The sequence below is a fragment of the Equus przewalskii genome, chromosome 9 (assembly GCF_037783145.1).
Source record: "Equus przewalskii isolate Varuska chromosome 9, EquPr2, whole genome shotgun sequence".
Taxonomy (NCBI): Eukaryota; Metazoa; Chordata; class Mammalia; order Perissodactyla; family Equidae; genus Equus; species Equus przewalskii.
The window spans coordinates 47,348,223-47,366,716 of record NC_091839.1 but is presented as its reverse complement, the minus strand read 5'-3'; the positions used below and the strand labels follow the sequence as shown (position 1 = coordinate 47,366,716).

Below are 18,494 nucleotides of genomic sequence, written 5' to 3'. Positions count from 1 at the left end.
CATCTTTCCTTAGGCTAGGAACCGATTGCGGCGCTCATCTGTGACCACCCCCAGGCCGAGGCAACACACCTGCCACCCTGCGGTGCTCACTGAGACAGCAGACCTATCTGCCGTTTCCATCAAGTGCTGTGCTGACAGAGCAGCCTCGTGACTATTGTAAAAGGGACTTTTCAATCACATGTGAAACACCCCGTTTGGGGGCTATATATCCACTATGTACACCCCACTTCTTCGGTGCCCTTTCTTCCTTCGGGAAGAAAGGCCCCGGGCCATGGTTCCTCATAAAGCTTTGTTTAATTTTCTCTTGCTATTCTGTCTCATGTGAATTTAATTCGTTCTCCAGCTAGACGAACCCCGATTTGGGGAGAGGAAATGTCCTCCTCCCCTACACCATAAAGACTAAACCATTGTTAGAAACTTGGAAATTTCAGCCTCCATCTCCTATCCCCCAGGAAGGGGAATGGGCTAGACATTGAGTTAACGATCCATCATACCTATGTGATGAAGCCTCCAAGAAACCCCAAAGGTATGGGGTTCAAAGAGCTTTTGGGTTGGTGAACACATACAGGTGCTGGGAGAGTGGTATGTTAGAAGAGCATGGAAGCTCTGTGCCTCTTTTCACATAGCTTGTCCTGTGTATCCCTTTATCGGGCTCTTCTTCTGCACCCTTTATTATATCCCTTAGTATATAATAAACTGGTAAGCATAAGTAAGAGTTTCCCTGAGGTTTTTTAGCTGTTCTAGCAAGTAATTGAATCCTAGAGGGAGGAGGTCATGGGAAGCTGCAATTTGTAGCCAAGTCAGACAGAAGTTGTGCGTAATCTGGAGAACTACTACTTGGGACTGGCATCTGAAGTGGATGAGAGACTTCTGGGCCCAACCCTGAACCTGTGGGGTCTCATGCTATATCCAGGAAGATAGTGTCAGAATTGAGTTAAATTACAGGACACCCAGCTGGTGTCACAAAGAATTGCTTGGTGTGTAAAAAATCCCCACACATCTGGTGTCAGAAGTGTTTTGAGTGTGGCAGCAATGTGACAGTAAAAGAGAAACACACAAGAGAAGTGTAGGTTTTTTCTAAATACTACCCATTTCACTTAGATGAGATCTTATGATTGTACTGTTTCCTTATTTACACTCCCTCTCATTACTGGCTTTATTGACTCCTACATATATTTGCCATCAGGTTGCTTTAGGCATTTGATTTAAGAACATTCAAGATCTTTCATTATTATCTCAATTCTCAAAACTAGAAGTTACACGGTTGTTTATTAGAAATTAAGAATCACATCCAATAACTTCTGGCCCCAGAAGTCATCTTTAAATTCTTAATTATTTTTCCTGTCTCAACTTTAAAGTAATCATTTTACATTTTCAGGAATTTTTTTTTCAGGTTCAGTAATAGAAGCATTTAAGCTGAAAGCAAAAAGGTCACAAAGTAAACGTATAGCATAACATATATTTATTAGCTATCTGTTATGGCTCAAATACCACATTTAAAAAATCAATAGTGCAGGAAATATTTTATTTTTCTCAGTCAATAGCATTCTAAGTTTAATGATTCTTATTTACTGAGAAAAGTGGAACAAAAATTAAGAAGCAAAATGATAAGACTTTAATTTTAACTTTCAACTAATTAAAAAAAAAAAAAGCTTGTTAAAAGTGAATACTAACGGCTCCTACCAGGAGCTCAGAAGAGCATGTCAGAATTATTTAAAAAGTCAAATATAACATTATTCCAAAAAAAGACATTTTAAACTGCTATATTATGCTAGTAAGATAATTTTCGAACAACTGACAATGTACAGAATATGCCAATATTGCTATGCTTCCCCAGTCTGATGTTACATTATCATATTTAACTGTCCTGGTATTATAATTACTTCAAAGATTTGATCCATTAAACCTGTCACTTATATGACATTCTTTAAAATGAAAAGTGTGGAAGATCTCATTTTCTTTTTTTTCCTAGTGTTTCTGAAGAAAATGAATTGTGTGCTTTCTCTTTCTCAGGCTCTGTCTTTCTTTTTCTTTTACTTTTTCTTTTTGATTGTGTGCTTTTGAAATAATCACCATGTACTCTTGAGGCATTTTTTTACACATCCAAAATCACAAGCCGAATCTAAAATTTTAGTAGCTAATTAAATTTTCTGACAAGTAAAATATACAAAATAATATGAACACAGTTTTAAATTTACCAGTGACAGTCACTAGCAGAAAGTGTAAGTTGGACTTTAGCTACATTATGGAAATACAAAAATCTTTGCGTCAGAATTTGGATCAAGATCAGAAATCTTTGGATTTTTTTATGTGTCAGGGTAAGCCTGGGTCTCGATACTGACTCATTTTGTCTTGTGACTCTAGTTGCCTCTTGAGATTTCCTAAGAGAATTTGTCTAGACCAGCTCTGCAATAGAACTTTCTGTGATTGAAAATGTTCTATATCCATGCTATCCCATATGGTAGCTATTAGCTACATATGGTTACCGAGTACAAGAAATATGGCCAGTGTGACTGAGAAACAGAATTTGAAATTTCATTTAGCTTTACTTAGTTTACATTTAAATTTAAATAGCCACATGTGTTAATTCTGGTTTCAACTACAACATGTAAAGAAGTGGGAAGTCATCACTCCTATCTTTAAAACAAGGAGAAAGCTTAATAACTGGAAATCAATGACTTTTTTGGATCCATAGGGGAACTGAGGTCACAGGGCAAACTGCTGCCCCTAAATCTAGAGAGAGAGCTGAATCTTGAGAATTGCAGCCAAGATCTCCTTACCTCGAACAGAAGCTGCTGGAGCCATAAACTGGTAGGGACATTTAGATGGTAACTTTCATGAACTGCTGAGGCTGAGCGTGGACTAGTCGGAGTGAATAACTTGTGAGAGCTACAGTCTTGGGGGATCTCCGCATTTTCTTGGTTTTACCTCCAGAAATCCTACCAAGTTCTCACAATGAAAAGCCAGGATCCACTTCTGGTTCTGGTAGGGGAAGAGGGGAAATAACCATTGTAAATATACCTAGGGCAATCTCCATAACAAAGACCTTTTCCCTAAGGGAAAAGACTTTACTAGAGCCTTATCTGATGTGGAGAAAGTGCATTTCTCCAACTCTAGCCTCTTTTAGACTTCCTGTATGACCTAAGAAAAAATAAAAAGCTAAGAAAGACTTGTAATGGTCATAACTCAGGGACATAAGCCCTTTAACAGACTGAGATTTAATCATAAGATTACAGAACACTTCCCTACCACCTACACCTTACCCCTATGCCAACAGGACTGCAGTATAATAGCAGGGGATTGCAGATGAAAGAGCTACAAGATGTAGGCTCCAACTAAAGAAGAGTTCTAAGGAAACTCTAAGAGAAAACAGCTCAAAGACAACAGTGGAGGCAAACAAGGACTCCCCCGCCCTGCCCCCTGCACAATGTGAAGTCTCTGGCACCTACAGCTATAGCAATCATTAAATACAGCATAACTCCTAGCCAGATTAACCTAAAACCTCACACTACAGGCCTATTTACTTCAGTTCCTTTAATTGATATAGTATATCTAATTTTCAACAAAAAATTATAATGTATGCTAAAAGGCAACAACAAACATATTCCAAAGAGAAAAAACAAGCATCAGAAACAGCCTCAAATATGACACAAGTTTTGGAATTACCAGACAGGAAAATTTAAAATAACTATAATCAATAGATTAAGGGCTTTATGGAAAAAAATAGATAACATGCAAGAATGGATTGTTAAGCAGAAAAATTAAAACTCTAAGAAAGAATCAATAGGATTCAAAACTACTAAGCAGAAATGAAATATGTCTTTGATGGACTCATCAGTAGAGTTGACATGGCCAAGGAAAGAATCAGTAAGTTTAAAGATTTGTCAATAAAACCTTCTGAAACTAGAATACAAAGAGAAAAAAGAATTAAAAAACAAAATAACCAGAACAGAACATCCAGTTACTATAAGACAATCTCAAATTGAATGACAGACACATAATTAGAATACCAAATGAAGAAGTAAGAAAAAATAGAGCAGAGAAAAATTTGAAATAATAATGATCAAGAATTTTCCAAAATCAATGACAGAAACCAAACCACGTATCTTGGACAATCAGAGAACACCAAGTAGGATAAAAAGCAAAAATTTTACACCTAGGCATATCATCTTCAAACTACAAAAAAACAAAGACAGAGATAAAAATCTTGAAAGAAGCCAGAGGGAGTGAAAAATACTTTACTTGTAAAGAAAAAAGGATAATAATTATACTGAACTTTTTATCAGAAACTATGCAAGCATGAAAAGAGTGGAGTGAAATATTTTGTACTGAAAAATAAAACCCTACCATTCTAGAATTCCAAACCCTGAGAAATTATTCTTTAAAGTGATGGAGAAATAAAGACTTTCTCAGTCAAACAGCAACTAAGGGAATTCTTTGCTGGTAGGTCTACCCTCCAAGGAATGTGAAAAGAGTGTTTTCAAGGTTAAGAAAAATATGTTGGAAACTCATATCTACATAAAAAGAAAGAGTGTCAGGGAAGGAATAAATGAAGGTAAAATAAATTCTTTTATTTTTCGTATTCTTAATCTAAAAGATAACTGTTTAAAGTAATAAAAGTAACTATGTTTTGCATGATTTTAGCAGATGGATAAGTGAAATTAATGACAACTGAGCCATAGTGGATGTGAGGGAGGAATTGAGAATGCTTTTGTAAGTGATCTGCACTGCACTTGAAGTGGTATAGTGCTATTTGAAAGTGGATTTATTTGTTAAAAACATGTATTGCAGGGGCCAACCTGGTGGTGTAGAAATTAAGTTTGCATGCTCCACTTTGGTGGCTTGGGGTTTGCTGGTTCGGATCCTGGGCGTGGACCTATGCACCACTTATCAAGCCATGCTGTGGCAGGTGTCCCATATATAAAGTAGAGGAAGATGGGAACAGATGTTAGCTCAGGGCTAATCTTCCTCAACAAAAAGAAGAGGATTGGCAGCAGATGTTAGTTCAGGGCTAATCTTCCTCAAAAAAAAGTGTATATCGCAAACTTTAAGACAACCACTAAAACTTTTTCAAAAAGAATTAAAACTGACATGCTAAAAAAAGAGACAAAATTAAATCATATAAAATCCTCTATTAAAACCACAGGAGGCAAAAAAAGAGGGGAGAAAAGGAAACAACAAGATAGAAAGCAGCAAACATAGTAGACATTAATCTGGCTATATCAATAATCACTTCACATGTTCTAAATAGACCAATTAAAATACAATAAAAAATAAGACTCAATAATATGTTGCTTACAAAAATCCTACCTTAAGTATAAAGACTCAGATAGGGGCCAGCCCCATGGCCCAGCGGTTAAGTTTGTGCACTCTGCTTCAGCAGCCCTGGTCTTTGCCAATTTGGATCCTGGGTGGACCTAGCATCACTCGTCAGGCCATGCTAAGGTGGCATCCCACATAGCAGAACCAGAGGGACCTACAACTAGAATATATAGCTATGTATTGGGGGGCTTTGGGGATAAGAAAAAGGAGAAGGAGGAGAAGAAGAAGAAGAAAGAAGAAAGAGAAGGAGAAGAAGAAGAAGAGGAGGAGGAGGAGGAGGTGGGGGAGGAGGAGGAAGAGGAAGAGAAAGAAGAAGAAGAAGAAGTCTCAGTTTAAAAGTAAAGGGATGGAGAAAGATATACTATGCTAACAGTAATTAAAAGAAGGTTAGAGTAGTTATCTTAATTTCAAATACAATGTACTTCACATAAAGAAAAATTATCATGGATAAAGATGGACATTATTTAATAATAAAAGAGTCAGTTTTCCAGGAAGTCATAACAATCCTTAACATCTATGCACCTAACAATAAAGCATCAAAATATATAAGACAATAACTGGTAGAATTGCAGGGAGAAATAGATGAATCTACATTTACAGTTGGACACTTCAACACGGATGTTTCAGTAATTGATAGATCAAGCATGTAGAAAATCAGTAAGGATATAGTTGGTCTGAACAGCACCATGAAAGCCACCTGTCTCTAGAGGCTGCTGTATCAAACCGTGTAGCCCTAGTCTCTTGCTACGCAAAATGTGGTATTTGGACCAGTAGCATTGCTTTGCTTTGAGCTTGTTAGAAAATCACAATCTCAGGTCACACTCTAGACCTACTGAATCAGAATTGTTATCTTTAGCAAAACATCCAGGTGATTTGTATGTATATTAAAGTTGAGAAGCATGGTACTCGATCATCGGAAAACCTAAACATTCTCTAGGATTTGAGTGGGACATCTATTGCTTCCTATTATTTGACTCTATTCATTAGCACTGTCTACTGGTAAATACCATTGTATCGTATGTGAAGATAGAAAATAGTGAGAGCATGGCAGTATTGGCATCCTCTGGAAGCTTTGAAGCAATAATCTTTACTTTTAGAGGCAATCATTTTTGCAAACTCCTCAAAGTAACTTCCACCCAAAACCACCTGAGGCTGTGCTACAGTAGATTATGCACAGACTTGATATACATTCTTCATGCTCAAATTATAGTATTTTATATGTGGTAATACCTCAGATACATGGAGTATATCTTCTGGACAATCGCACATATCCAGAGTGGCAACAGCATCAGAGAGGAGTCACATTAGGTGAGGGACTGATAAAAATAGCTGTTGGTTTATAAGAGATTATGCACATAATCGAGAAATAATACAACGTGATATCAATGGACAACTTCCCGAATAAAAAGAAAAGGGATGTTTTTAGTGACTGGGTATGACAGAAAAGCCAAGCCCCTCAGTGAGAAGAACCAAGAAAGAACAGAGTCCTAAGAGATTAGGAGATAAGGAATAGGGAAAAGATGAAGAAATTGTGGCACTTGGTCCTCACTAATAGGTACAACTACAGGAATGAACAGGCAGCACAGACTCTGAAGGAGAGCTGGGAGAAGGACAAGAGAAGTTGAAAAAATTTTGAAGAGGAGCAAACTGCCCAGCATCCTCAGGGGGAATTGCAGAATCTTAAAGTTCTACATTACCTACAGGGTCCTGAAAATACATGGTGAAATAAGCAAACTAAGTCCTACTACTTGGCTTGCCTCAGAGAACATCACTGCCTTCAGAAGGCAGCTCTCATGACTGACCCCCAGGCTGAGTGCACCAGTATAGCGCAGCCCCACTGACATTTTGGTTGATCAAGCACTCCGCCTGTTCCTCCGCTGCCCGGGTGCCTGCACATGCAGCAAAGCCCAGCCAACTCTCCAGTGATGCCACAGTTTCTGATTTTTCTTTCCAGTGACCAGATCAAAAAGCATTCTCATCTTTGTGTACTGTCACAGTTTGGGCCAGACTTTAATAACCAAATAACCGTGAGCCTATTCTAGTGGGTCTTGATAGCTTTTGTATTTTATATTAAGATTTCCTTTAGATCGTTGGGTATAGCTGCTAAGAAACCATCAGCAAATCATGATCCTACAGAATGATATTTGGACTTCTTAGACCTCATTTCTAAATACAGCATCCCTGAATAGTAGTATAATGCCAAATAATCCAGTCTAGAAAAATGTCTTTAAACATTTTCTACCCTAGCGAAGTTTTATCAGTCAATTGTAAGTTTAAGCAGAAAGAGGTCTGGTTGACTTCTTGAACATGTTAATACTTTTGTTTACCTTCAAAGAAAACTTTTATTGACTGGGAAATATTTCAACATCCTGGATATTTGGCATATTTTACCTGAGGTGTATTGGCTGCAAGCAAATGCTTTGAAAGATACAGATATTGTTTTCTAACTGGTATTGCCACTTATTTGTGCCCCAAATAACAGATTCTGTCAGTAGAATGCTCTTATTTCAATTTGGCAAGGTCGCTTTTTTGCTGTATCAACTTCTGAGCTTGCCTTGAGGAAACAGTGCTGGTAGTTGTGGTATTTCACCATCTTGCTGTATGACCTCATTGTTCAGCCTGTGGATCTGGATGATATTGAGAACATGCAATTTTATTACAAAAGATATTTAGTGAGAAATGTAACATTATGCAGACGACAAACAAAAATTTAGGACGTTATAGGTACAATCTTCGAACATCGCTTGTACCTGAGATTCTATTTAAAGTCAAGTGTTAAGAAAAACCTGGAGAGTCTTGTGATCCTTATGTGTCAAGAGAATCGTCACTTCTATGATTAAAAACTGGATAAACTGGATGAAAAGATGCAGAATTTCAACAATTGAGATGTATAAAAAAGAGCCAAATGAACATTCCAGAACTGAAAATATACTGCCTGAAATTAAGAACTCATTTGATGTGTTTAAGAACAGACTACGTTTGGAGAAGTACGGAACTCAGAAAACCCACTAGCACAAATTCTTGGAATAGTGAACACCCTTCTTTCATATCCCTCAATAAAAGGCATAGAGGAGTGCGCGCACTTTCTTAGAGATATCTGGCATTCACTGTATTAGTAATACAGTTATACAGTAATACAGTTATAGGCACTGCCTTTTTTGTTTTAGTCTACACAATGTAGTTTCTATTTAACAGAAAATGTGAATTCATAGTATAGCTAGATGTGCGAAGCTGTCTCCATATCGCATAAATATTTGTGAGGTCCGTGAGTATTCATATCCACATTCAGACAGTCAGCTCAAGTACTGAAACTATTTACTGTTCTTTCCAAATAAATTAAATCCGATCTGCCTATGTCTGTATTTATATCTATGCTATATCTATATATATCTGTATCTATATCTATATCCATATCCATATCTGTATCTATCCATATCTATATAGCTATAGCTATAAAGCCTCTTCCTTGAGCTTGGTCTTTCTTGTGCCAGTCATTGTTTCTACTTCGGTGTTACAAAGCTAAATTAATCCAGATTTTTCTTTACTGAAGGAATATATCCTTCTTAATTTACCCTATAGAAGTATATGGAAGTTATCCTGTGATTACAATTTGCCTTTCCATAATCATAATTTAGGAACAGAATATTCATCATACTTTCCTTCCTATCCTTCCTTCCTTCCTCCTTTTCCTTCCTTCCTTCTTCCTTTCTTCCTTTCTTTCTCTTTCTTCTCTTGCACACACACACACACACACACACACATACATACACTCATGGTCATCATCATTTTCTCATCATTATTATTATTATTTCTATCACTTTAAGTAAATAATAAGCACTAGTAGGGAAAAATCCAAATGTGGTAATTTTAGTCATGACAAAGGATGATATCTGTAATGCAAACCTATTTATAGATAGATCTGCATTTTTATTTTCACATGCTGCATCCAAAGTCCATTTCTATAGATAATTAAGAGCTAACTATCTATGATGGTGAAATTATTAAAAATCACCAATATACATTGTTAGATTGTCTTTCCCTCATTTTTGACTGATTTGAGACAATTCAGTAAATCATCAAGTTAGATAAACTTTTGTTGTTACACATGAACAATCTAATAAATAATGCCTTGAAAGTTTACAGCAGTTTATAGCTTTTTTAAAAAGCTTTCATATACATTATTCGAACTACAGTAACCAGTTATTTCACTACATGGATCAGAGTGGCTGCTTTACAAACCAGGTAAACAAAGCCTTTGTTGTTCAGCTGGAAACAATGAGTGATGGAAATTAGAGCTATTTATTCTGCAAACCCAGGCTGCATAACTATGGTATCTTTCATCAGCATAAATAATTAGTTGCTGAAAAGATGGAGCAATACAGAATTTTCTTCAACGCTCTCTCCCCACTCCTACACCACGGCCTCATCATTGACACAGATCCCAGAATTCCCAACTTTAATTCAATGTGCCAAAAATTAAACTAGTGGTGTCCACAGCATTTTAAGTTTTGAACCACCTTTTAAATTGGAAACATAGGGCATGGCAGTATTTTTAAAAGATCAGTCAGAAAGTTTGTATGTAACTAAGAAGTATCCTGATGATTTTTCTACTTTTACTTAATTTTATCTAATGTTCAGCCTAATCTATTTTTTTGTCTTTTTTTATAATATAAATTTAAACCAGTGAAAAAATATCTCCAAGAAATCATCAGTGAATATAAAGCAGAACAGCAAAAAGTAGCTGAGGTAGTCACAAATAGTATATATGTTTAACTGTATCATTAAGAAAGTGTGAATTAGTGATGAAATTCACGGAGACTATCCATTACCTCTAAAGCCAAAATAATAAATGTGTTTGGAATTTTATTGACACAGATTTAGTTATCACTTTGTAACGCTTGATTCATTCAGTCATTTCTTCAACAGATACTGGCCTCCTATTAGGCCTAAATTGAAGGACTATGCTAAGGATTGAGATGATGGAAGGATGAATGGAACTTGGATTCTGGTTCTAGGAGAAGACAGTTTAAAGAACAAAGGGTAATTTGAAATACCATGGGCAGACTTTATATGAGTGAAAGAGAACAAGTCAAAAAGATTTAGTGAGTGTAATTTGCCTGGCCCTGAAAGCCTGTTTTGGAAGACATTTTTACAAATTATACATTTGTAAATCATCTTACAGACATATAGGTCTATCTACCAATGCATTTGGTCTTACAGAACCCATCTTAATAACTTATATTCTAATTTCTCATGTCTTACTCCATTCTATGACTTTCTGAAGGGAGCTCTAGAGAAGAGTTGTTTTCTTTATGTTTTTTTCCCCTTTGACTCAACTTAATGATTAGTACATCATCATCCAGAGAGCAAAGCCAGGGATGCAGCAGATATTCTATGAGCAAGTGCTTATAAATAAATTGAACAAATGATGCTAAAGTTCTGAGGATTCAAGCCTCGTTGGCTGATACAGGAAAAAGGAGGGAGAACTTGAATTTTAGTCACTAATGGTACAGAAGGAAGTCGTGGACACCTGGGGTGGTGAACCAGCAAACCTGATGTCACAGAAGCAGCAGAGATGGTTCCAGATTCTTTATGTCTCCCCAGAATACATGATCATCAAAAGAACAGAGCAAGCCCTTGTTTGAGGGCTGGTTAATGAGCGCCTGCTGTCTAGAGTCACAGAAGAAGTGATTAAGGAATTAGATACCAACCTCTTTTGCCCTGTTGCAAATGGTTTCCACCTGAGAGAAATTAATAACTCCCCTTGCCAGGTCATGAATTCAAATAGATTGGTATTTGATATCTATAACACAAAAAGTTTAACTTACATAGTACGGTGTTTGCTTGTTTAATATCATACACGTATATAGTGGAGAAAATCCTTTTCTCTAACACTTCCATTATGATATGAGGATGATTAAAGGCCATTAAGCCTTCAACTTGTTTTGAAAATATGTATTAGAAATAAAGTCAGCGAGTGTCCCTTTATTTATTTATTTAGAAAAATGACACATAATAGAAAGCTAAGGCAAAAAGCATTGTGAAAATTATGGTAAACACTAATCATATTTTTTTCAGAATAGCAGATTCAAAAGTACTGTTTAAAAGTCACATTGTTGAGGTCATGTCTAACTATCTTTTCTAATAATGTTCATTCCGTTAGTGATAATTAAAGGCTGGATACTGTAAGCGATATAAATGAAATTTCAGATTTACAGAGAAAAATAAATGGCAATGGAAATCATATTTGCTATAAAGATATTCTTTTCATTTGCATCATATCATTATGGAAAAATCTCTACATTTCTTTAATGACTGTGTATCTAAAGAGAAGATAGTAGTAAATGTGAGGACAAATGATCCTTCAATTAACAAAAGAGAAAAAAATCTAGAATTCACCTATATTAATATGTTATTGATTCAAATTACATTTGCAGACTTAGTGCAGGTTCTCTCTAAGAAGTGGATTTGTTTCCTGCTTTGGGAAATATATAAAAATAGATTATATAATATTTTGAAATCATTAGTTTCCTTACCTTTATAGTCCTCATCAGCATTTCTGAGGTTTAAATGTTTAAATTCTTCTACATTGTTTTTGCTTCACTTAAAGAATTATTAAGATTGAATTCAGATTGGTTGAATTTAAATGTAATTATTTGTGTAGAATAAATTTTAAACTAGAACTTTCCTTATAACTAACATAAATATCCCCAAGTCTGTGAGTATCGTTCACCCTGATTCAGTGCTCATTCCCCAAGTAGTTTTAGTAGGCAATCTCTTCCAAGAGAAAGCACAAAAGGAATTCATCCTAGTAATAGAAAGATTATGAAAAGACGCAAATGTCTTTTCATTTTACCTTATTTAACAGTTTTTTAACAAATTTTGAGGAGCTCAAGACCCTCCTCCATGACATTTTCAGTGATTTTGGTAGCAGTCTTCTGAGGTACTGTGGCCAGAATTGCCACACCCATTTCACAGTTACATGAGGAAATGGAGGTGAAGGTATTGTGTAGAATCAAAGAAAGAGGAGAAGTAACCAGATCTTGTCTAACCTTCTTAGCTGGTTATGATTTCATAGTGTCTTTCTCTTGGGCTGGGTATTGTTAACTCAGTTCCTTTGAGGACGAGGTTCTAGGCAGAAGCTTTGCCTTTCATTTCTCTCTTTTCTCTGACGGTAAACCAACCCAACTTGAATGAAAACTGAGCCAAAAAAAACATTTCAAACTAGCGTTTCCTGCACATTATTTTATTTAACGGTAACAAACTTCAGTTGTTTAGGTATAGGCAGTCACAATTTACACATTCAAGATCCAAATTGCAGTGCACAGTAGAAAGGAGATATTTCGTAAGACCCCGGCTTATGGTGAGATGAAAAGAAAAGAGACATAGTGCTTAAAAACGAAAAAAAACCAAAACAAGCAAGAATGTTCCCAAGTCCCCATGGGGAAAATGTGAGCTAATTAACAACAGCAAATTAGAAACAGATCATTGTGATAGGTGTGCTGGCTCATGGATCTGATCCTCAAAGTATTTGGAGGTTGAAAGGAAAATTAGCAGTCCTGGACTGGTGTAAAAGTTCAAAACTTTCTAGCAGCATCACATACTCCATTGGTAAAGAGGAACACAGCAGCCTCAGCAGGTATGAGAAGTATTCTTGGACAGCGGCAAAGTAACTATTTCCATCTGTGAAATCAGCTCTCCTCACTGCAACCGCAAAACCCTCAATTAAGAGGCTGGAAGAGACAGCTTGGTTTTATAGTCTCCAAAGGGATACAGCTATATAAAAACCGTAACCAGCTACAGGAGAAAGCCCTAGACCAGAAATAGTTAGAATGCACCTAACAAAGTCATGTTAAGAAACAAAACTAGACATTAATTGCTTCAAAAATCAGCTGATTATTAGCACAAAAAGCAAGCAACCTTTCTGTCTGAGTTTGCTAGGGCCGCCATAACAAAATACTGCAGCCTGGGTGGCTTACATAACAGAAATTTATCAAGATGCTGGGAGGGTTGGGTTGTTCTGAGACCTCTCTCCTTGCCTTGCAGATGGCCACCCTCCTGCTGCCTCTTCACATGGTCATTCCTTTGTGAATGTCTCTTCCTCTTATAAGGATATTAGTCATATTGGATTAGGGCCTCACGCTGATGGCCTCATTTTTATTTAATCACCTCTTTAAAGACTTTATTTCCAAATATGGTTATATCTGAGGTATTAGGGATTGGGACTTCAAGATACAAATTTTGGGGGTAAGAAATTCAGCCCATAACATCTTCTCTCCCCAAAAGGCAAGAAAAATCTTTCACAAGAGATCATTTACAGTGTCTTTTTTCCCTACTAACTTCTGGTTAATAACTTCCCAGATTTCAAAGACATCTAAAAATCAGATTTTTAAATCTTTATAAGCTTGCTAAGAGCTTTCCAAAAAAGGCAGGTGCTGTAGGAAAATGAACCTTAACTGCTGTAGAATTGAGAGATTCTTTGCTGACTCTAGGCCACTTTTCTATACAACAGAGAGAATGTGTTTGTGATTTAAAGAAGAACCTATAGAAATGTTAAGAAAGCATGGGTAAGTACTGGGACTGTCATTCCCTCCTAAGAGGTACAGCACCTCTCCATAATGCATAGCAGGCAAGCACTTTGGAGGACTGACCCCACTCCAGGAGAGAATTTCCACTAGGTCTAATCTAATGTCAACCCCCGTCTTCCAATCTGCATATTCAGGACTTGTCTAGTTACAATAATTGGTTCAGAAGTGGACATATGAACTAATTTGGTCCAAGCAGCATGGAAGCTCCAAATTTTTGACTAATGGGAAAAGAGAAATTCTCTTTCTCTCTGGACAATATGGTGAGTGTGAGACCTGCAAGTGTAGTTGTCATTTTGCAACCATAAGAAAAGTAAGTCTAAGAATGAGGCTTTTGGTAGGAAAAAAAAGTTGATAGAATTGTAAAGAAATTGAGTTAGACTTGATCAGACTGTACCCAAAAGCCCCCATCTCTGGACTCTTGAATTATATAAGCTTATAAATTTCTTTTGCTTTTTGAGAGAGTGTAAGATGTGCATTCTATGGTTTACAACCAGAACCATCCTTACTAATATACCTTGTAGTTTCCAACTAACAATCTAAGTACTCTTTGCTTGCTTTTTTATTACTGTTGCAAAGAAAAACTATAATTTTTAAAAATAAAACTTGGCCAGATAATTTTGGCTATATAGACCAGTAAGGAAACCAAACTGAAAACTCAGAATTAACAGTGGCTTACCGTTTAGGAAAATAATTTCACTACTCTGTGCCCTTGTATTTCTTTCATGTTTGCTAATATCCAATTCCAAGAAGCATGATGAATAATATTGAAGTGATAACTATAAAGTACTTTGAGCTCTGATTTAGAGAGAAACATAAAGTGCATCATTAGTATAAGGATGCAAATATTGTGTCAAGATTAACCATTGGATTGAAAGTATCTATTCCACTTTCTCTCATTACTCATATTGAAATCTAATCATGAAATAAGGTTGACGAGGTAGAAACATACAGTTTGATAATAAAATCCAGAAACAACTATAAATATAGTAGCTCCCCCTTCATGAAAATTAAGAATTCAACCATTTTCTTTCCAGATTGAGATTGGCTGGTGGCTGTTACTTGCAAAAGAAATGTTTCTGAAAGGGGCAAGAAATTAATTCTATGGCACATAGAAATAAAGACATTCTAATTTTTTTTTTATGACAGCAATGATTCTAGCACTCATAATTGAAAGCTATAAAGAAACTCTGCAGAAGTGAGATTCAAGACATGGTGATAAATGGGAGACCTCAGGAAGTAGGCAGCATTTCTCATATTCTCATTTAACAAGTTACAATTTCTGTCTTGTTTGAGTGAAGACCTTTGTAGAGATCTGAGCTATAATAGTCATTATCAGGATAGAGACAACATTCTGGTGGCAATCATATGACTTTATATTTTCTTAGCTTAATTCATTCTGATTCCTTTGACTTTTCAGGATATTTCTCAAATTTCATACTTAGGAAGATATTTGGAAAGTACTCATAACTCTTTCTCACATTGTGTGTAGTCAAGCGCCACATAACAATGTTTTGGTCAATGGTAGACCACATGAACAATGGTGGTTCCACAAGATTAGTATTACATAGCACAACCATATAGTGGGCTATGCCATCTAGATTTGTGTCAGTACCCTCCCTGATGTTCATACAACAAAATCGTCTAATGACACATCTCTCAAAATGTACCCCTGTTGTTAAACAATGCATGACTATACTTATAGGAAATCCTACATGCTTATAAAATATACTACATCAGTTTTCCTAGTATCTTTGCATTATAGATTAATGCAAGACATCAGTCAATGGTTAATATTCACTAGCGATTTAAAGAAGAAGAGGGCAAGGAGGAAGGAAGCACAAAGTACATCCCAGATGAGTTGAGAGGAAGGAAGTCTCAGATAGTTTGATTTGATGCTCTTCAAAAATGTTCTACATGTATTTCTTTATAGAATTTGGGTTCTTGAAAATTTATCCTACCAATTATCTACAACAGTTAAATCCTTTCCCCCCTAGTTTTATTGAGATGGAATTGACACATAACATTGTGTAAGTTTTAGGTGTACAACATAACGATTTGATATATATATATATGTATGTATGTATATATTGTGAAATGATTACCTAAAAAAGGTTAGTTAACACATCCATCACGTCACATAGTTACAATTCATGTTTTGTGGTGAGAACTTTTAAGATATACTCTCTTAGCAACTTTCAAATATACAATACAGTTAAATACTTTCGCAAGTACCCCAGTTTGATATCTACTTAATAGATGGGAGAAAATGATGTGTTGATTTAAGGCACTCTACTTTTTTTAATGAGAAGAATTAATGCCCTCTCCATCATACTTAAAATTTTTGTGTCCCGTTAGTGTTGATCGCAAATCTTAGCCTAAAAGGGCCATGCATAGTGACTCAGGATGCTGTGGCTCTAAGTAGACAGGCACATAGGTAAGTCCTAAGGCAGTCCCTTCGTCTAAATGGCAGTGGCCAGAGAATAGATTGCTTCAGGACATGTTATGAAAGTATAATTTCCAGAATTATTCAGCCCCACTCCATTGATTCATTTATTCAAGAAACACAGAACAGCTGCAATATACCTGGAGCTAGGCCTCTAAAGATGAACAAAACAGACTAGCTCCAGCCCTCCCACAGCTTCTGGTCTAGTGAAAAAGACAGGCAGTGAAGTAAGCACTTAAAACTCAATGTGAGGAGTGCCACAAGAGGTGACAGTGTTGTAGAAGACAAGGTGGGCCATCCATGTGTAAATCTAGGTCACTTTCCAAATTGAACTTCAGGGATCAATCTGGGCTGAATTTGTAGATGTGGGTGTCACCAGCATATATAGTGTGTAATAGTTAAAACCATGACAGAGGAACTGATGACATTAGAAGGGCCGATGTCCAAAGACAGAATCTTAGGTAGCAGTAGAATTTAAAATACAAGTTCCTTCCCCATGGTTTCGCAAAACATAAATCTGATCTCCCTAAGTAAAGATGGGAACAGTTTCAATGGCACTAAATATATCTCTGAAATTTTTTCTATGGGCGCTGGCATCAAGTGGACCCCTGAATAACAGTGACCTCTGATCCCTTTTTGAATGTTTCTCAACTTCATCTCTCTAATCCATTGCTTGTATTTCTTCAAGATTGCCATTATTTTCTCCCTCAAATTATGGAGCTTGAGAGATATTTTTATGAGAAGAAGCAGGTTCTCGTGATTAAAAATAGTTTCACAGCTCACAGTTGTCTCAATTATGTAACTCCTTTTATATTGGATGGCTGCTTCCTGGAGGAAGAAAAAGGATAAATTATTCTTTAGGTCCAAAATATCCTAGTCGGAACTCAAAGCTCATGAGAGATGAGGATAGAAAATCTGTATATAACAAAACTCTGCTCATAGCTTTGTGTGACAGGTCTCTTGAGAATTTAGGGGAATTTTGTTCTGCATAACTTCGGCAAGTGAACTAGCATATGGATGTGCTCTGGGGCCGTTTACAGGGCTCTGTAGCAAGTAGGAAGACAAGAGTGATGTCTTTGCCTGGTAAAATCTTTAAGGAAGGCTGATCTCCTTAAAGTGTGTCTGTGTTGGATCTGATAACAGGCAAACAATTTCACTTCACCTTAGGCAGCAAAGACAAGAAACGAAAGTAAAATTTCTTCCATTCTCTTTGATAGATTTTCTTTTCTCTCTGTTAAAATGAGATTCTCTCCTTCAGACATTGTAATATATTTTGGGGAAAAAAACCCCAAATTTCTATTACGTATATTCTACAGTGGCCTAACCCATGGGATGAGGCTCATCTTGAAGTAGAAGTTACCCCAGGGCTAACTCGCTATCAAGTTTATTCAAAGCAGATAAGCCTCAAGGAAGCAGGGCTTGCCTCACTTTCTCTTAGAGTCCAAATTTAATATGTATTTTAGCCTTCAAATGACTTTGAAACATTTTCTTGCTGTTATCAAGTCTGCTGCCTTTGGAAATCGTATATCCAAAATATCAATTCACATTCTATTTGTTATCTGCAAATCTAAACTATGGCACCGCATTTTTCCTTTCTGTTGCCACACTGATAAAGCTAAGATAATTAGAAAGCTGGTGCCATAGCCCAAATCTCAAGATGAATTAAGTACCTTGCCATTATAAAACTGCAAAACCTAAAACAGGAACAAAGCGGGAGTCATTAGAATATTATCTTGCCCCCACTCCCAATCCTAGGGAATTACATTTGCCTTTTATTATCCTTATTCTTACCAGGCCAGCTCCACCCAGCTCAACTATAGGAAGGTTTTAACTGTTCACAGATCTGGGGGATTCTGGAATGAGGTAGACAGTCCTCCTGTTGTGTGCTCCAGGTGGAATGCAGGTCGGTTTTCAGGGGCACGTGGATTAGGTGCTGCTGCGGAGCTGTTGAACTGGCATCACCTCCTTCAATCCATCCTACACGCTGCTGCCAGAATAAATCTCCTAAAGTACAGCTCTTGTTCTGCTATTCCCCCTCTCAAAATCCCCAGTGCCTCTTCCACGCCTGATGATTATAGTCCATGTCAGGCATCCAAAGAGCTCCACCAACTGGTGTCTTATTGCCCAGGGCTCTCTGTGAC

The 18,494-nt window shown here is 36.6% G+C and overlaps 1 protein-coding gene across 5 annotated transcripts in view; it reads right to left on the bottom strand.

The window, feature by feature from the left end:
• Window positions 1-18,494, bottom strand: part of FUT9 (fucosyltransferase 9) — a 210,507-nt gene that overhangs the window by 63,208 nt on the left and 128,805 nt on the right. For 2 of the 5 annotated variants that reach the window (XM_008516079.2, XM_070556694.1), the window contains exon 3: window positions 2,781-2,982. The exons of 2 other annotated variants lie outside the window; for them this stretch is intronic. In XM_008516079.2, coding sequence (XP_008514301.1) covers window positions 2,781-2,805 — 25 coding nt within the window. In that variant the 5' untranslated portion in view covers window positions 2,806-2,982. Of the gene's footprint in view, window positions 1-2,780; window positions 2,983-18,494 lie in introns of those variants that run through there. One more of the 5 variants, XM_070556697.1, reaches the window with a different exon arrangement.